The 18,335-nt window shown below is 34.7% G+C and overlaps 1 protein-coding gene across 2 annotated transcripts in view; it reads left to right on the top strand.

Annotated features, from left to right (window-relative positions):
• CSMD3 (CUB and Sushi multiple domains 3) overlaps window positions 1–18,335 on the top strand; it is a 538,229-nt gene that overhangs the window by 444,792 nt on the left and 75,102 nt on the right. For both annotated transcript variants that reach the window (XM_085221591.1, XM_085221590.1), the window contains exons 40-44: window positions 393–462; window positions 1,463–1,579; window positions 8,542–8,751; window positions 12,084–12,272; window positions 17,288–17,465. In XM_085221591.1, coding sequence (XP_085077717.1) covers window positions 393–462; window positions 1,463–1,579; window positions 8,542–8,751; window positions 12,084–12,272; window positions 17,288–17,465 — 764 coding nt within the window. The remainder of the gene's footprint in view (window positions 1–392; window positions 463–1,462; window positions 1,580–8,541; window positions 8,752–12,083; window positions 12,273–17,287; window positions 17,466–18,335) is intronic.

Genomic DNA, 18,335 nt, shown 5'->3' with positions numbered 1-18,335 from the left:
TCTACCGTGTATAGTTAGTATTTTTTTTCATATTCCACAAATTATGCAGATCAGTTGTATGCATACATTGTTTCAGTGAGATCTTTATTTTCTAAAACCTTGAATTAAACTAAGGCTGGTGTTTTGAAATTAATCTGGAGACTGCTAGAAACAATATTAAGGGAATAAAAGCAATTTTCTGATTGGCTAACTGTCCCTGGGTTAAGATTAGATTCTGCTCTGTTGTCTTGAAAGTTTGATAAAATTCAGTGTACAGTCTACATTTTCTACTTTTTAAAATATATTCTGACGTTTTTTTTTTAATTATTAATTTGTTTTATTGGAATAGTAATCATGTAGCACATGTTGTATACTCTTTACTATGCAAATTAGCAAATGTTGTGTCATTTTAGGGACATTCACATATCACTTGTATGCCTGGACCAGTAAGAAGATGGAACTACCCAATTCCAATATGCTTAGGTATGTTCATCATAAATAAAACTTCTTAAACATGTCAGAATGAAAAATCTAGAGATATGTAGAAGTGAAAAAAAAGAAAAAAAAAAAAGAAAAAAAAAAAAAAGGAAAAGTGAGTGAACTTATTTTAAAGTGCAAAAGGCCAGACTGAAATGAAGATTTTTTCAGTATACTGCAGATTTTGGCAGAACATCTCTGGAATGCCCAGTCAGAAGAAGAAAGAATGACATACACACCAGTCACTGTTTCCTGTGTTAGTTGTGAGACCTCCAGAAATCCTTACAAACATAATTCATTTATTTATGAATCATTTCCATAGTAGAGTACTACAGAAAATGCTAAAATAAAAACAGCATTACATTGTCATCTCTGATGAATGCACCATGAGGCGTGTGCCCTATTTAACAAGATACACTGTGGTTCAAATCAACCTATATAGAAGACTATTTTAATATTGTTGGAGAAGCTCTGGAAGCCTGCCAGAAAGCTAGAGAAAGTATCTGACACGCAACAGTATATTCTCTTTAGTTGATAAATAAATATGTCACATATAAAGCTCTTTTTGCATTCTTTATCACTGAATAGAAGACATTTTGTTTGGGTTACCTAATAATAAAATTTATTCATTTTTATAATCTTTAGTGTATAGAAAGCAAGATGCAACATATCTCATGAAATGAGATAATGAAAACCATCATTAAATTGTTATTAAATTATAAACAAAGTGGTCAGAGTGAATGCCTCTCCTCTTTTCAAGTGCATGTGTCCCTCAAATTAAAACCTAGTCAATTCAGATAAAGACAAATATATATTTTTACGTACCCACTTGTAAATTACTTTATAATATGTATTTAGTGGTATAGGAACGTTTATGTATCCTTTGAAATATAAACCTTGATATTATATTATTTATTATTATTTATATTATTTACCATACTTTTATGAATAATGTCTTAGGTCTTTTTTTTTTTTTTCTTTTTTTTTTTCTTTTTTTTTTTGGCAGCACAATGTGGTGGTGGCATGTCAGACTTCAGTGGAGTGATCCTGAGCCCTGGGTTTCCTGGCAACTATCCTAGTAGTTTGGATTGCACATGGACAATAAAGTTGCCAATTGGTTTTGGTATGTGTTTGCTCATGAGCCAAGTTGGTTTTGGTTTAGAATCGTTTATAGATTCAAAACACAGTATATGTTTTAAGACATTATGAATGTTTATCCTGGAAAAAAAAAGAGAATTTTGAATTTATTTAAAGAATTAATCAGAACCTTGAAAGAAAGACTAAGAATTAAGAACCTAGAAAGTTCTTTGTTTTTCATTTAAAATACACTGCAATTTTATAATAAAGATACTATTGTTTAATTGGAATTAAACACAGTTTTTTAACTAAACATATTTGTTTTTTTCTTTGTGAGTCCATAAATCCAATAAAAATATCCCAAATATTTTAAATGAAGTCAGTATCACTTTAGGAGAAGAAAAAGCTACATTTGAGTTCATTCGGCTTTTTTTGCATGTCCCTGCTGAATATAGGAGCAGAACAGAAAATATCCTTGGAAGGGACCTCTAGAAGCCTCCCACTGAAAGCGAAAGTGTCAGTAATGCTACATCAAATCTGCTCTGATTGGCATATTCTTCTCAGCAAGGCTGCTGCTCATTCAGTCCATTCCCAAACCGTACAAACAAGATTCCCCATATGCAGAACTGCTCCAAGTGCAGAACTTTTTAACTTGTGCAAACCTTTAAGCTTTTTTAATGATTGTTGACCTAGTTCTCCAGTTTTTTTTTCACTTTTCTCTTGAACACAAACTGTTGGTATATCAACCATAATCCAATGTTTAGTATCTTCCACAGATTTGTTCAGGATGATTTCTCTTAATCCAGTTCTCTCAGGGAGACATCAAATAATTTAGTCTCAGAACCCATGGAATACCGTTTATGTTGCTGGCTACCAACTGGATATCAAACAATTACTAACTGTAGTCTCAAAGTTGAGCTTTTTCTTAACCCACTTCCTGTCCATTCATCAAGTTTACATATTTTCATCTAGATGAGAATGTTATAGAAGATAGAGAGTATTATATTCACTCTTTGCTTTTGTCAATATAGACAGTAATTTAAACATAGAAGGAAGTCAGTGCTGATCATATGTAATTTTCTGTTAGTAAATCCAGGTTGGTTACTCCCATGTTCCTTTTGTCTTTTATGTGATTGGAAATTGGTTCCAGTTAGACATAATCTTAGTCCATAGCTTCTCTCTATAACCTTTCCATGGGCTGCAGTGAACATGCAGTTGTCATTGCCTAGGTCCTCTTTTATGTCTTCAACTTATGCATCTTCAGCCTTTTTTTTTTTTTGTCACCAGGGACTTCTTTCAGCATGATTTCGCATAGACAATAAAAGTTTTTCAATCATAATGTCCAACCTTCTAAAAATCTTTGTGTGGCTCTTATATATCTACTATTGCAAAATTTTGCTAGCCAATAAAGTCGATCCATCTAAGTTTTCACATTTCTGGTAGTTGTGTAGGAGCATATGTACTTCTTGTACTTCTTCTTTATAAGTTGGTTGAATGGCATTCTGTTTTTTCATATGTTTCTCAATGTTTTCCATTTGATAACTACCATCTTCTGTCATATTCTTTTCTTCATGATACAGACTTTGTCTCTTCAACAGTGAATGTGTCACCCCAAATACTTTCTACACCTGTTCGGATTACTCCTCTGTTCTTTTTAAAATCACTTCTGTTATCTTTTTAATTTTAAGTCCCATGAGTTTGATTCACTTATGATTTTCATGAAAGCCATTTATTCTGCATGAGATGTTTAACATGAAGATTATTAAACTTTCTATAACACTAGCTGAACAGTATCTATTATTGTGGGAAATACATAATCTTGAGGTAGGGATTTCCAAATCCAACTGTAATCCAACTGTTATGTGTACGTTTCATCCAAAAGATGAAAGATTAAAGTTAACTGTTGTGGTTTTATTATTATTATTATTATTATTTCATTCAAATAGCATTGATACTTTATTCTGCCATTATGCCATTACCAGACTTTTAGAGAGCTTGATCTTGCAACTTCTAGCATTTCTTTAAGAGTCATAATGATGTCCACAATCCTCAAGTCCCATGAAGACTTGAAGATGTCTGCTAGTTTAGTTACTGAATTTATATATATATATACATACATATAAAATAGTAGATTTATCATCATAAGTCAAAACCACAGGGCAAGCTGTGTAGACTAAATAGAGTTCTCTACCAGATATTTTCAAACATTGTTATAATAAAGAAAGCAAACCTAAAATTCTGGAATTAATTCTATTTCAGATTCTATCATAAGATGGTACATTCAAGTGTGTATGAAAACTGTTTTGTTGTTGTTGTTGTTGTGTGTTTGTTTGTTGTTGTTTTTGATTTTTTTTGTGCCAAATATATTCCTTTCTACTTCTTGCCTTGCTTTGTTGCTATCCTGCCTCTTTTCCAATACTGACACCTTCCTCCAATCCTATTTGTTTGCTTGCATTCTCTCAGATTAGTGCTTCCATTTCTCACTTCTTATCCAGCAACTCAAATTTGACTCATTTAAACTATACACTGTTGTTCTATATTATTTAATTTCACTTCTACCAAGAAGAAAATTCACTTAATCAGTTCTTTTTTTTCCTTGGCTGAAATAAGTAAGTTTAGCTCCACCAAGATCAGTTTTTCTTAACTGCAACATAGTCACTGAATTTATTTTATTTATTTTATTTAATAGTCCCTGTTTTCAAGTTCATGCATAGGAAAACAGATGTTCCCTTTACTAGAAGAAAATGAAAAGTGCACGAATTGAAATGAGCTTGACATATTTACTATTTTTGTATATTAGATAGAAGACAAATAACACTCATATTAAATTTAAAGTCAAATAACTTTTTACTGTAAAAATGAACAAAAAAAAGAAATTGAAAAAGTGATGGTTAAATTGGGTTTTAGTTGAGCTCTGGTTATATAGCCCAGATGAGACACATCCATCTAACTCTTCTGAGCTGTAAAAGGGAAGACTCAAAAACACCATTATAGGAACTTTCCATAAGATTTCTTTTTTTAAATTCTTGTAATGAAACTATTTCCCAATTAGTAGTTATAGGATAAAATACAGAATGGCTTCGTTTAGAAGGAACCAAACCAACTCCTCTGCCTTTGGAAAGACTGCTGCCCACTAGATGAGGTTAACCAGGAACCAGTCCATCCTGGTCTTGAACATTTCCAGGCATGGAGCATTCATAACTTCTATGGGCAGCTTGTTCCTTTGTCCTCATCCAAATGCTGGGTCATGAATTATAAGCTTTTTCTCTTCGTGTTAACCAGTGTTCTAAACTAATGACTGTTTATTTGCAAAAAACTTATAAGGTTGCTTACACACTTTTTTTTTTTTTTTTTTGAGATTTGTCCTTGGATTTTATATAAGGGCTGTTCCAAAAGTAATGTCTCCTATTTTATTATGTTGTCCCATGACATCAGAGCTGGTAATATACTGTGTTACATTTTGTTGCTGTGCAACAGATGACAGTGGAGGGCAGTCTAACAAAAAGACATTTGATTTGATATGGATGTGTGTTTGAAGCAAAGGTGTGGAATTGAATTCCTCCATGTGGAAAAAAATTGCACCCACTAACCTTCATCAACCCTTGCTGAACATTTATGGACACTAAACAGTGGATGTCAGCACAGTGAGGTGTTGGGTGGTGGTTTTCAGCAGTGGTGTCAGCAACTGTGGGTCACCTCTGCTAGTGCAAATTTTCACGAATACAGAACGGAGGCTCTTGTTCATTCCTTGGGAAATACATATATAAGGGTTGTGACTATGTTGAAAAATAATGTTTTGTAACAGAGAATTTTCTCTATCAAATTGTGTTATTTTGCTCTTTGTATCTGTGGTAGTTTTCATAGAAATAAATAGGAGACATTACTTTTGGAGAAATTTACATTTATATTAAATAGTCATTCAAGCCTCAAAAAAAAAAAACAAAAACTGTTAATAAATAAATAAATGTGTGTGACAAATGGAGTCAAGCAATAGATTAATATTTGGGAATTTCAGGAATTTGCAGAAAAAGACAAAAACATACAGAGCGGATTGATAGGCAAAATTTTAAAACTTCCCTGTATCATAGTGAGTGAAATAGAAGAAAATGTCAAACATAGCATGAGTTTGGTGTTATTAAGCAATGGCAGCTTAATCTTTGGACAAGTTTTGTTGAAGGATTCAATAAAATACTAGGTCTATAAATATGGATAGAGAAATAGCAAGATTTGGATATCACAGAATCATAGAATCATAGAATGGTTTGAGTTGGAAGGGGTCTTTAAGATCATCTAGTTCCAATCCCACTTCTATAGGCAGGGGCACTTCCCTCTAGACCAGGTTGCTCAAAGCCCCATCCAGCCTGGCCTTGAATGCTTCCAGGAAGGGGGCATCGACAACCTCACTGGACAACCTGTTCCAGTGTGTCACCACACTCACAGTAAAGAATTTCCTCCTAATAAATATCTAGTCTAAATCTACCCTCTTCCATTTAAAAACTCCTCTTCCTGTCACTACATGCCCTTATAAAAACCCCCTCCCCAGCTTTCCTGTAGGCCCCCTTCAATTACTGGAAGAATGCTATAAGGTCTCCTGGATTCTCTATATAGTAAAGAGAATTCGTAAGGTTTTGGACGGTTGGCAAAATCAAATAATTACATTTTTAAGCAGAAATTTTCTTAGTGCATATAGACTATCTTCTTGGAAAGAAGGACAGAAATTATTATGGTAATGTTAATTTAATTACAAACAAGCCTTTTTTCTGTAGCATATAATATATTGTTCATAGGCTTTCCGTGGCATCAGGGAAGAAAGCTCTAAAAGACAATGACAAACACTAGCTATTACTGTTCAGGAGTTACTAAATTATTCATGAGTTTTCAATAATTAATTTGACATTATATGATTTTCTTTCAGTGATATATGAAATCATGTTGCTTGTCTTTGTCAGAAACACCAGTGGAGCTCAGTCATTTTCCTAAGGAAAGTACCATGTTATCATCCTATAGTTGCATTAACTTCAGACAAAACACTAGCACCATTTTGCTGTATTTTATTTAGAAATATGTATAAACCACAAAGTGCTTAAAGAGCTTTATAACTACTCGTTTACACATTTGAGACCATAAAATAATATATGTAATCTGAATTGTATTCATAATATTTACTGTGTCTCATAATATATATGTATATAAATGAAATATTTTCTTCTCTGTAAAGTGAGAGATCAGTTTATATACCATTAAAATGCAAATGTCTCATGGGTAGAATTCAGGCACTTCATATGTCACACCCATACATATACACACAAAAAAACATTTTTTCTTTTAATAGAAACAAATACTGTTTTGTGTAATTAAAAGCAGGAAAGAGTTCTAAAAAAAATCCTAACTATTTAAAAAAAATAAGTTTTGAAAACTAAATGGAATACAATCAACACTCAGAATTGAAATTTGTTCTATTTATATAATTATTGAATCACAGATCTCAAATTAGAAGGAACATACAAGAATTATCAAGTCCAACTCCTCACTCCACACAAGGCCACAAAAAGTTTTTGAAAGAGCACTGTCCAAACTCTTATTGAATTCCAGCAGGTTCGTACTGTGAACACTGCCCTGGGGAGCCTGTTCCAGTGCCAGACCACCATCTGGCGAAGAACCTTTTCCTAATGCCCAACCTGACCCTTCCTGACACAGATCCACACTGTTCTCTCAGGTCCTCTTGCTGTCACTAGAGAAATCAGCACCTGCACCTCCGCTCCCCTTGTGAGGATGTTATAGGCCATCATGAGACCTCTCCTGCCTCATCTTCTCTAATCTGAACAAATAAAGTGATCTCGTACGTCTTCCACCCTAAATCCTTCATCATCTTTGTTTCCCTCCTTTGGATGCTCTCCAGTCTTTCTACATCCTTCTTATATTATAATGATTGAAAGTGCACGCAGCACTTAAATTGAGGCTGCATCAGTGCAGAGCAAAGCAGGACAATCCTTTCCTTCAACCCACTAACAGTGCCATGTTTAATGTGCCACAAGGTACAATTGGCCCTTTTAGTTTCCAGGATATACTGTTGACTCAGATTCAACTTGCCATCAACCAGATCTCTTTCCATTTGGCTGTTCTCAAGCTTCACTTTCCCCATCTATACATATACCTAAGGTTGCCCCACCCGAGGTGCAGAATCTGGTACTTTCTTTTGTTAAATTTCATGTAATTGATGGTTGCTCAGCCCTCTAACTTGTCAATAGCTCTTAGCAATGCCTCTCTACCACCATGGGATTCAATAGCTCCTACTAATTTTATAATGTCTGCGAGCATATTTAGTACACATTTGAGTACTGCTTCCAGTTCATTTATAATAAAATAGAAAAGAATGGGACCCTGAATGGAGACCTGTGGAACGTCATTAGTGACTGACAGCCGGCCTGACGTAACCACATTTATCATAACCCTTTGAGCCTGATCATATTATGTATTATATTCATATTCATATTATGTATTATATTCACCCATCATATTATGTATTTTTCTAGCTCTGTTTTGTCCAGAAGGATACTGTGAAAACAGTATCAAAAGTTTTGCTGAAATCCAAATTGTTTAAATCAACTGGCTTCTCTTGTTTAGCTAGGTGGGTAACCTTGTTATCAAGGAAAATTTATGCTTGTGAAAAAGGATTTTGCCCTCATGTATTGGCTGAGACCAATGACTGAGTTGTCATTCACGTGTTCTTCATTAATAAACAGCTTAGTATTCCAAAAGAAGAATATAATTATCTTATAGTTCAATGCCCTAGATCAGGTTTGCATTACCTTCTTAACATCTCAGGATTAGTAAGGTTTGAGAAAAAAGGATGCCTCACACTGAATCCCATGAACTACACCTGAGAGCATAACATGCATTTCCACTGGTCACATTGTTTTCTGATATTATCTGTCTAAAATATACATACTTTATTTCCCTTCACTGGTATTGAAATCAGTAGCTTCTATTTTCTGACGTATTTTTCAGGTGTCCATTTACAATTTGTAAATTTCTCAACGGAAACCATACATGATTACTTAGAAGTCAGAAGTGGATCTACAGAAACTAGTAATGTTATTGGGAGACTAAGTGGCCCTCAGCTACCAGCCTCTCTGTTCAGCACAACTCATGAAACTAGCTTATATTTTCACAGTGATTACTCACAGAACAAGCAAGGATTTCATATTGTGTATCAAGGTAAGAGTTTGATATTCTTATGTGAAAACAAGGTGACTGTTGAAGACTGCTTCTTGATTTTGCAGTCCTGAGAGTTAAACATTAAATAAAAGTGACAGTGAAAAAGTAATTGTGTAGTCTCTTTAAAAATAAGTTAATGTGTAGGCAAACGTTCATATCTGAATTTGGTTGGCATATTAATTTACATTGCAAGGATTTATGAAATAAAAATCTCTGATGTTTGATCTTTATAATTGTATGGAGATCTCAATTTTGTGTCTTGGGTTTGAGAAGAAAAAGTTCTAAATACTGTTTTAGAGCTTATGATAGGCTTGGGTAGAGCAATGTTAACCCAAAAATCTCCTAATCCATTTAATTTCCTTGCTGGTAATTTCACTGGAAGCTTCTTTTTCTATTGTTCCAAAATAGACAATTCTGGACTAGTGAAGAGATCATAGTTCTTTTTATATAATTGTTCATTCATTTAAAAGGAACTGTGTCACCACTGTTCACAGAAAAAGGCCAAGTTCAAACTATCTTGTTTTCATGATGTGAGTAACGTCAAAAGATGATTTTCAGAGATTTTATTTATAGCATTTTGTTACTACCCTTTCAAGAGTAAGAAGTCTGAATTGATTTGAAGTCTTATGTTACATTCTGGAAGAAAGACACTGCAAAAAGTGCTAGCTTTTTAAGCAAAAATCAATTTTGAACTAAACTGCTGGGTAATATTTTATTCAATTCTATATGGAATATGATATAATTTGTAGCCAAAAGGGAACTTCAAAATCTACCCTCAAGAAGAACAGTAAAAGATTACTGCTATTAATAAATAAAATGACAGCAGTCATTTTACAGATGCTGCTATTTGTGAGCAGATAATTCCAATAAAATTCCTCTCAGAGATTTTTGTTATGCAAGAGAAAATTGTTTCTATCAAACAATTACAATCTGAAGCATACTGAGATGGTGACTCAAACAACTTGCATTGGCAGCCTGTTCCAGTGCCTGACCACTCTTTCAGAGAAGAAGTTTTCCTACTATCCAACCTGAACTTCTCCTGGTGCAACTTGAAATTGTTACCTCTCATTCTATCTCTGGTTATGTGAGAGTAGAAGTTGACCCCCACCTCACCAGAAACTCTGTTCAGATAATTGTAGATGCCAAAAAAGGGGTCTCCCCCAACCTTCCTCTTCTGCAGATGAGACAATCCCAGTTCCTTTAGCTGTACCTCATAAGACCTGTCATCAAGATTGCTCACTACAAAATCTTTGATAATTCACGATAGAGCCTTTGAACTCTTCTGAGAAAACCCATTAAGATTACAGACAGGCTTATCTTTCCTCTTCCTCTTTCCTGAGAATGTATAAACAGAAACATTTGTATCAGACAAATGTTACATCTAACTCATCATGATATTTCCAACTGGAAAAATATATGCTACTTATTAGCACAGAAACATATCTAGTTTCTGTGATCCATTGCTTTTGTACTCTCTCAGCATCCACTGCTGTTTTTAGATTACTATTACTATTACTGGAGGATTTGACAACATATTTGTATTCAGACTTATTCCTATCTTCATGGTTTTTTTTAGAACTTTTGTCATATCCTCTTCAAAATTCTTTTACAGAACTCTGCTTTCTCTTTACCAAGAAATCATGTTGTCAACGGTTTACGGGCTGGTTCAGCCCAGTTCTGTGACTAGCAGGACAGAGGGATTTTGCAAAATCCACGCCTCCGGAAAAGGGAAACAGGGGACCCCAAAATAATTAAAAATAGTGGCAGTGATCTGAGGAGAAACAAACTAATTTACTAAATATTGTATCAGAATGCAAGATAACACACTATAATACAATGTAATTAGAATTGAAGCTAATAAATCAAATATAATGAGAGAGAGTATGTTTGAAAGGTGGATAGGCCTCACCATAATGCTGAGGTGAGGTGCGCAGTCCAGTTGAGCAGCAGGGAGATGAAAAAGAGTCGACAAAGAAGAGTGGATGAAGAAAAGCACGTCAGGGACCTTGCCATGAGTTATATCTCCTCTCTGACTGCAAAGCCCCCTGGGGAATGTAGTTCTTCTCTTCCGGACAAGTACCCAGAACTTGAGCATTAACAGTTAAACTCCCAGTGCACTGCATGATGTTATGATGTAGAATACCGATAACCAATAATCATAAAACCATGACACATGTTTAGCCATATGCCCTGTGAAGCTTCTTATTATAGGAATTGTATTATTACATTCTCATGCTACCATATAAGTCAGATTATTTCTAAAGTACTTACAGATGTGATTTGCAGTGGGTAACCATGATGTGATAGGACAGATCTTGATAGGACATAAGCCCATCAAGTCAGCCCATCAATGGTTGAACTGTTCTTGCTTCTGGTCCTCTGCCTTATCTATTTAGTATAGTATTTTTGTATTTACTTCAAATTGATCTAGTGTCTTCGACCTTTGTAGTATAGGCATTGTATCTTGTTTGGAAATCTCTACAGTATTTTCGGCTAGAAAGACAAAAGAATTTACTGAGTTTCTCTCTCTGTGGCATGCTTCTTAGTTTGTCTCTCCTTCTATTCCTTAATACTGTACGAAGTACTAAATATGTAATGCAGAGTACCTGATTTTCCTTTGCTATTTATTGCAATTCTGCTGTTCATCTTTCTCCCACTCTTTTTTAGAGGTGCTTTGACTTTTAGCCTCATCCCTCCCATGGTAACACATTAATTTTCTGTACCTGTTAGTTTTTTCCATCCTTCTAATTTCAAAACTCTTCTACAGCTTCTTAATTTTAATAGACAGGAGCTTGGACCTTTTCTGTTTGAGAAGCACTTGTACTTTGTAAATTGCAAAAACAATTTGTAGCCAGTGGCCTGTGATATTAGAGATATAAATGCATTAATTCTGTACTTATGAAAATAAAAAAGGTAAAATTGAGGAGCTAGTTTCACTTTTACCTTTGCAGCTTCTTTGTTTCAAAAAAATGTAGGGTAGACTGTTAGTTTTGTTTGTTTGCTTTATGTTTTCAAACTGTAGAGAACATGAGATCCTTTCAACTTTGGTTATGGTAGTATGTTTTCTATCTTAGGTTTGGAAATGTGAATACATTTTTATGCATATTTCCAGAATTCATGTGGGAACACTTCACTGTACTTCTTCTAGTAGAAGCAACAATTTTGAGTCTCGCTATGCTGGGAATTATGGCATATGAAATGTCTCAAGTTGTTTTTTTATTATTATTCTTACAAAAATATTTTTTGTTTGTTTTTGTATTTTGTTTTTATTTTGGAAAACCTAAAATGAATAAAAAAATATTTATTTTCTCTATTGTTGTTATCTATTTCAGCATATCAACTACAAAGCTGTCCTGACCCTCGACCATTTCGGAATGGTTTTGTTATTGGGACTGATTTTACTGTGGGACAAACTATTTCATTTGAGTGTTTTCCTGGCTACACATTAATTGGAAATTCTGCCCTGACTTGTCTTCATGGTGTTAGCCGTAACTGGAATCATCCTCTGCCCAGATGTGAAGGTGTGTTGTGAGTGACCTAAGAACCCTTCAGTATTAGTAACTCCTCCTTAAGATCTGTTAAATGAAATTCTTTCTGCTTTTCAACTAATAGAGACCTATATTTTATATTGTAGTATTTACAGAGGAATTACCCAATTCAGTACATTAATTCTTTTTGCAGAGAAGCTGAAATGTTTCATAGAAAACTTATCTGTTAAGTTTATTTTTAGAAAGTTAGGCATAAAGTCTGGAATTAGGAGGTCTGTGCAGCTTTTATATGAAAGTGGTGCTACAGAGAAAAAGCTCTACACTGAATCAAGTTAAAAAAGAGTCAAATATTGAATTTCTCAACTCTGGCTACTTATATTATTTCGCAAGTTGGAAAAAATATGCCAAAGATGGTATAAAGTACAGTTGTCTTCTGTGTTGTTTGAAGAGTTTCCTGTTTACTTTTTTGTGAATGGGAATTTTTAAATTATATTTTTTTAACCACTTACATTTTCTTTTTACACTGATATCCTTACAGTAGATAAGTAGATTCAAGGAGTTGTGACTTGTGCGTAGCTAAAGTTTTAAGGCAGAGTGAATGTATATGATGATGTGTACAATATTTTTTATCCCTAATTATACTGAAAGGAACCTGTACCTAGGCAACAGGCCAAAGGTCAGTTATCCAGATTCTAAAACAGAGAAGGATAGATGTTGAGTTAGCACAGAAATCTCAAGAAGTATCTGTGTACCACAAAATTTATTTTTCAAAGAGCTGGCATTTCTTCTATATGAAATAGCTAATTGCTGGAGTCTCCAAGTTTGTCATAATTGTGACAACATTCAGACAGAAGTTAGGTTCCTGAAAAATCATAGACATGAAGATACTTCACATTCATAACTGTCATCCTGAAATCCTACTCCATACGTTCCAAACACATTTAATAATTACTGACTGTAAAATTCTTGATATGTCTAAACATAGATTTCCACAAAGATGAAGTTGATATGAGGTGGTAAGCTTTTACTTTCGTAAATGTTTCTGGAGGGGTACTCATGTTAAAGGCCTGACTTCTCTGTATGTTGAATGGACAAAGCTCAGAATTAAGAATGCTATTTAAAATGCTGAGCAAGTTGAAGAGGAATGTCTGTAAATAATAATAATAATGATAATACCAATGGCAATAATAATAATAATGTATCACAATGCATTATTATTTTTACTACTGTCTGAATTTCTTGTATTCTGAATCATCTACCTAAATTTATGTATTTAAATTAGAAGCTTCATTACTCTAAGATCCTTCTGAGGCAGTGAGCCATAGGCTTTTCTGGGAGATGTGGTAGCTAAATTAAGACCTATCTGACACTGAATTCAGAAGGAGAAACCTTATCATATAAAAGAGAGATGACACCTCCACAATCTATCTTTTGAAAGGCTAAGAAGTTAATTAATCAGAAATGAATTTCAACTTTCATTTTCTGGATCTTAAGGGAACAGTAATGGTTTACATCTTAACTGCTAAGCAGCTGAGCTTTTCATTATTAGTTAGTTTTTGCTGTACTTTCTGTGACTCATAATTAAGGCAAATCACGTACTGGAATGGAGAGACTGGGTTTCTTTGAATTACCTTACCTGAATCTGCAATTCTAAGCTACCTTAAAATGTATTGCTGTGCATGATATCACCTCTGACGAACTTTCTGAGCAATTGCTAGAAGTTCATTGTTTCTACTCAATATTAGAGAAGCAGATAAATGACCAACTGATAGCTGATAATGAGGCTCTAATTTGCGTTGCATGATTCCGGACTGCTAACATTACTTAGATCTTCAAGAAATTTCTAAAGTTACTTGTCATTCGTTTGTTTTGGTACAAATATTTATTGCAGTATTTTTAATAAAAGCTTTGACATTTTTACATGCTACACATATATACTTATTTCATTATTTGTGAAAGAAAAAGATAATTAGGAATCTATTAGTTATAGATATTTTGGTTTGCAATAAAGTTCTCATGTTCCAAAGCATAGAATTGAAGCTTATATATCTACATATGACTAATAGCAGAGATGTACAATATGTTTAAAATTTGTGTTTGCTTTATTCTAAGGCTGCATATGCTATAACATATGCTGAAGCAGACCATCTGAATCAACTGTGACTAAACATCCTTCCTGTTTGAATAGTTTTGCATCCTCTTTCCCCTAAAATTCATGTAGACTGTGCTCAGTACCAGCTAATCCTCTTTGACCCTTCTTGTCTTTCTCACTTTTATCCCTGTTCCCTCTCCTCTTCCAAGAAATCTTATTGCTGACAGTCATCAGCCCATGTCTTCATTCCCCTAAGACCTGGCTGCAAAATCAATTTTGTCAGCATTACCTACTTACTTGAAACGCTAAAAGCTGAATAAGATTAGTATATCAGGTGAGGTGTGAAACCGGAAGTCTTTTTACCCTGCAGTTCAGAATCAAAGTTGATATCTATAAGCCATAACACATGCTTTGCCTAAATACAAATAATGCACTGATAATCTATATCAATATATTGTTTTTACATGTCACAATTTTGTTTGTAGGGAGAGTGGTCAGAAGAGTCGGAAGCTTCCCCATATGTTGTATTAAAAGAGTAATTACCCAATTCAGCTCTACAGATCTGGTCATAGCAGGGAAGTACTCTGCACTGGTGAGGCTGCAACTTGAGTACCATGTTCAGTTTTGGGCCTCTCACTACAAGAAAAACATTGGGGCCCTGGAACGTGTCCAGAGAAGGGCAACAAAGCTGGTGAGGGGTCTGGAGCACAAGGCTTATGAGGAGTGGCTGAGGAAGCTGGAATTGTTTAGTCTGAAGAAGAAGAGGCTTAGGGAAGACTTCACTGCACTCTACAACTTCCTGAAGGGTGAGGAGGGATTTGGCCTCCTCTCCCAGGCAACAAACGGGACCTGAGGAAATGGCCACGTGTTGCACCAGAGATTTAGATTAGGAAAAGAAAAAAATTTTTCTCACAGAAAGTAGTAAGGCGCTAGAATGGCCTGCCCAGGGAGGTGGTGGAGTTGCCATCCCTGGCAGTGTTCAAGAGGCATCTGGATGAGGAACTACGAGATATGGTTTATTAACTTGTGGTACTAATGGTAATGGGAGGATGGTTGGACTAGATGATCTTGTAGGTCCTTTCCAACCTTGTGATTGTATGATTCTATGTACGAATGGCTCTTACAATCACCCTTAAGGAGTTAGCCCATACCCAGTGAGAACTTCTATGGCTATTTTAATAAATAGCATTCATTGTTGAAGCAAGAGATTATATATTCTTTTGGGTTGATGCTGTTAAATACACTGTCTGCAGAGCACTTGCAAGTATTGATAATGTAAATAATGCAGCTGATTGCAAACACATTGAATTATGAAAGAACTCCATAAAGATTTCTAAGTTTACCGAAGAGGTACTCAGTATAATGGAAACATCCCTGTGGCAGTGGAAGATAATCCCAGTCTGTTGGTCCCAGAAGTCAGTGATGTCCTCTTGACTTGTCTGTATCTCCCCCAAGTTTCCTTCTCTCTTAAGCTTTTTTTATAGCTTTTATTCCTTTCAGGTGCAGCTTGAGTTACTCTAGTCACACATATCTTTGTTGCAATTCCTATGACAGAAAAAAATGGAAAACGACTAACTCGGGATAACAACTATGAACTCTATCAGTTCCATAGTTCCATCAAGTTCCCATCTTGTGATGTTTGATCAAAGAGCCTGGCCATGGTGTTTGTGCTCTGCTCCACCCTTTGTACTGTATCTCGTAGAGTCAGCTTCCCTGGTGTTACTGCAATATAAGGTTGGATGTTTGTGTTGTTTAGGGAACTATCATATATAATAACAAATTCCTGCATATTCACTGGATTTCACCCTGGGGATTTCCTCAATTATGTATCTTCTCTTAAGGGTGGATATGTCAATAAGTCACATTCAATAATTATTCCACATAAGCCACCTTCTGAGACTATAATCACTCAAGTTTCACAATTTGTAGAAGGAATTTGAGAGGTCACACACAATCTTTCTATGAGGATTAGAGCTCAAGAGGCTCACTACTCATGGATTAAGATGTTTGACTCATAGTATTTAGGAAGACTGTCTTATCTGAGCACTGCCAAAGGGGGGTTTGAGAGCAGGGAGGGAGCATACCATCACCAAATCGAAGCCAATGACCGTCATAGGTTGCACCTCTGTGAGAGTATGGTTAAGGAAGAGAAAACCTGCTGCACAACAGCAGCTGAGAGAGAGCCAAAATACCACAGCAAATCTTAATTTCCAAACCCTTATTCTTTGGTTAGACATTCTTAAGCATATTTTCTAGAATCTCGGTTACCATTCCATGCCTTTTTTTGTAGAGGGAAGGGGCTCTCCTTGTAGAGAAAATTGTATAGTTTTGATTAATAGCCTTCCTGAAATGCAGAGTATGGTCAATTTTGCCCTGTATGATGTCTAAAAATAATGTGTTTCCAGAAGTATTTCAGAAAGGACTAATTTTTCCTTCAGAATTTATATCAGGAAATTCTATTTTTTTTTCTTTTTTTTTTTTTTTTGTGACACACATTACTTTCATTCCCGAACTCCTCTCTCGTTTTTCCCAGACATCTCAATCAGCTTACCCTATCTCTTCTTTCACCTGATAATTTTGATTGGCTACATTCCTGTGGTAATAAATAAAAATAATTAAATAATTCATTTGTTCATGCTAATTTGTACAAACTTTTAAAAATGTTCTATTTTTTTTTTCTTTTTCTTTTTTTTCTTTTTTAACTTGTGCAGGGAATAACTTAACCCAATGTCTCAGTTTAATTCCAGATCCAACAGTATTTATGACTTTGGAACTGCTTATCTTTTTCTTTTCATTTTGATTAATATCAAAAATAGATCTCTAATTCCCTGCAAAGAGCTCAGTTAAATCTGTTTGATGTACACTGCAGTGGTGTTACATGTTTATAACTTTCACATGATCTAGGAAGAATGCAAAATCTATCTAACATTTTTGAAAACAAATATCTTTTCTATAGCTCTCTGTGGAGGAAATATAACTGCAATGAATGGCACCATATATTCTCCAGGATACCCTGATGAGTATCCAAACTTTCAAGACTGCTTCTGGCTTGTAAGAGTACCACCTGGGAATGGAATCTACATCAATTTCACAGTTCTCCAGACAGAGCCAATATATGATTTCATAACTGTCTGGTAAGGAAACACTTCTGGCTTTTATTTAATCTTCATGTGACACTATACAACAAAGTATGAATTAAAATTAGTGTATGATTTCACAATTTCTTCATTGACGCTGGTGTCCTGAGTGATTTGCCCTAGCCCATGTTTTCCAATATACAATTCTTTCTAGATATTAGTGGACATAATTTTGCATAGGCTGTCTTGTTAAGAATTCAGAAACTGTGGATTGACAATAATAGTTTGCCTTGTTGATTTTTTTAGTAAAGAATAGTGTATAGAAGTATGATGTAGCCAGATTCTGAAAGACAAGTTATCCTTAAAAAAATGTGAAAATAAGCAGGTGCTACTGTGTGTATTAGGCCATTTTAGAGTAATATTTTCTTCATATCTTATATGTTGTCTTCTTTCAAACTATTTAAGAGAGGACAAAAGGCAAGGCTCTATTTGGTTATGACAAAAAAACCTTACCTAACTAGAGCTGTGAATAACCTTTGTTCTCTTTATACTGAATCAATGTATTCTCTATATTCTCCTTATATTCTCTCTATATTTTCTATATTCTGAATCCATTTTAATCATTATTTTTTTTCAGATATTGAGGTCCACATTTTATTAGGTTGCAAAGTTGGTTTAGGCAGGTGGCTATAATCTAGAGGTACAACTTTTGTCGTAATTGTGAAATGTTGTCATTTGACAGATGGTAGCAGAGGGGTAGTCTCATAGAGTGGCATTTGGCATGGGAGTGCATATGAAGCAAAGATGTGTCATTGAATTCCTACAATTGGAAAAAATTGGCACTCATTGACCTTCATTGACCCTTACTGAATGTTTACGGAGATCAAACAGTTGATATGAGCACAGTGAGGTTTTGGGTGGTGCATT

Source organism: Meleagris gallopavo, chromosome 3 (genome assembly GCF_905368555.1).
Source record: "Meleagris gallopavo chromosome 3, MGAL_WU_HG_1.1, whole genome shotgun sequence".
Taxonomy (NCBI): Eukaryota; Metazoa; Chordata; class Aves; order Galliformes; family Phasianidae; genus Meleagris; species Meleagris gallopavo.
Note: the sequence above shows the minus strand (reverse complement) of the source record. Positions and strands in the feature narration are given on the sequence as shown.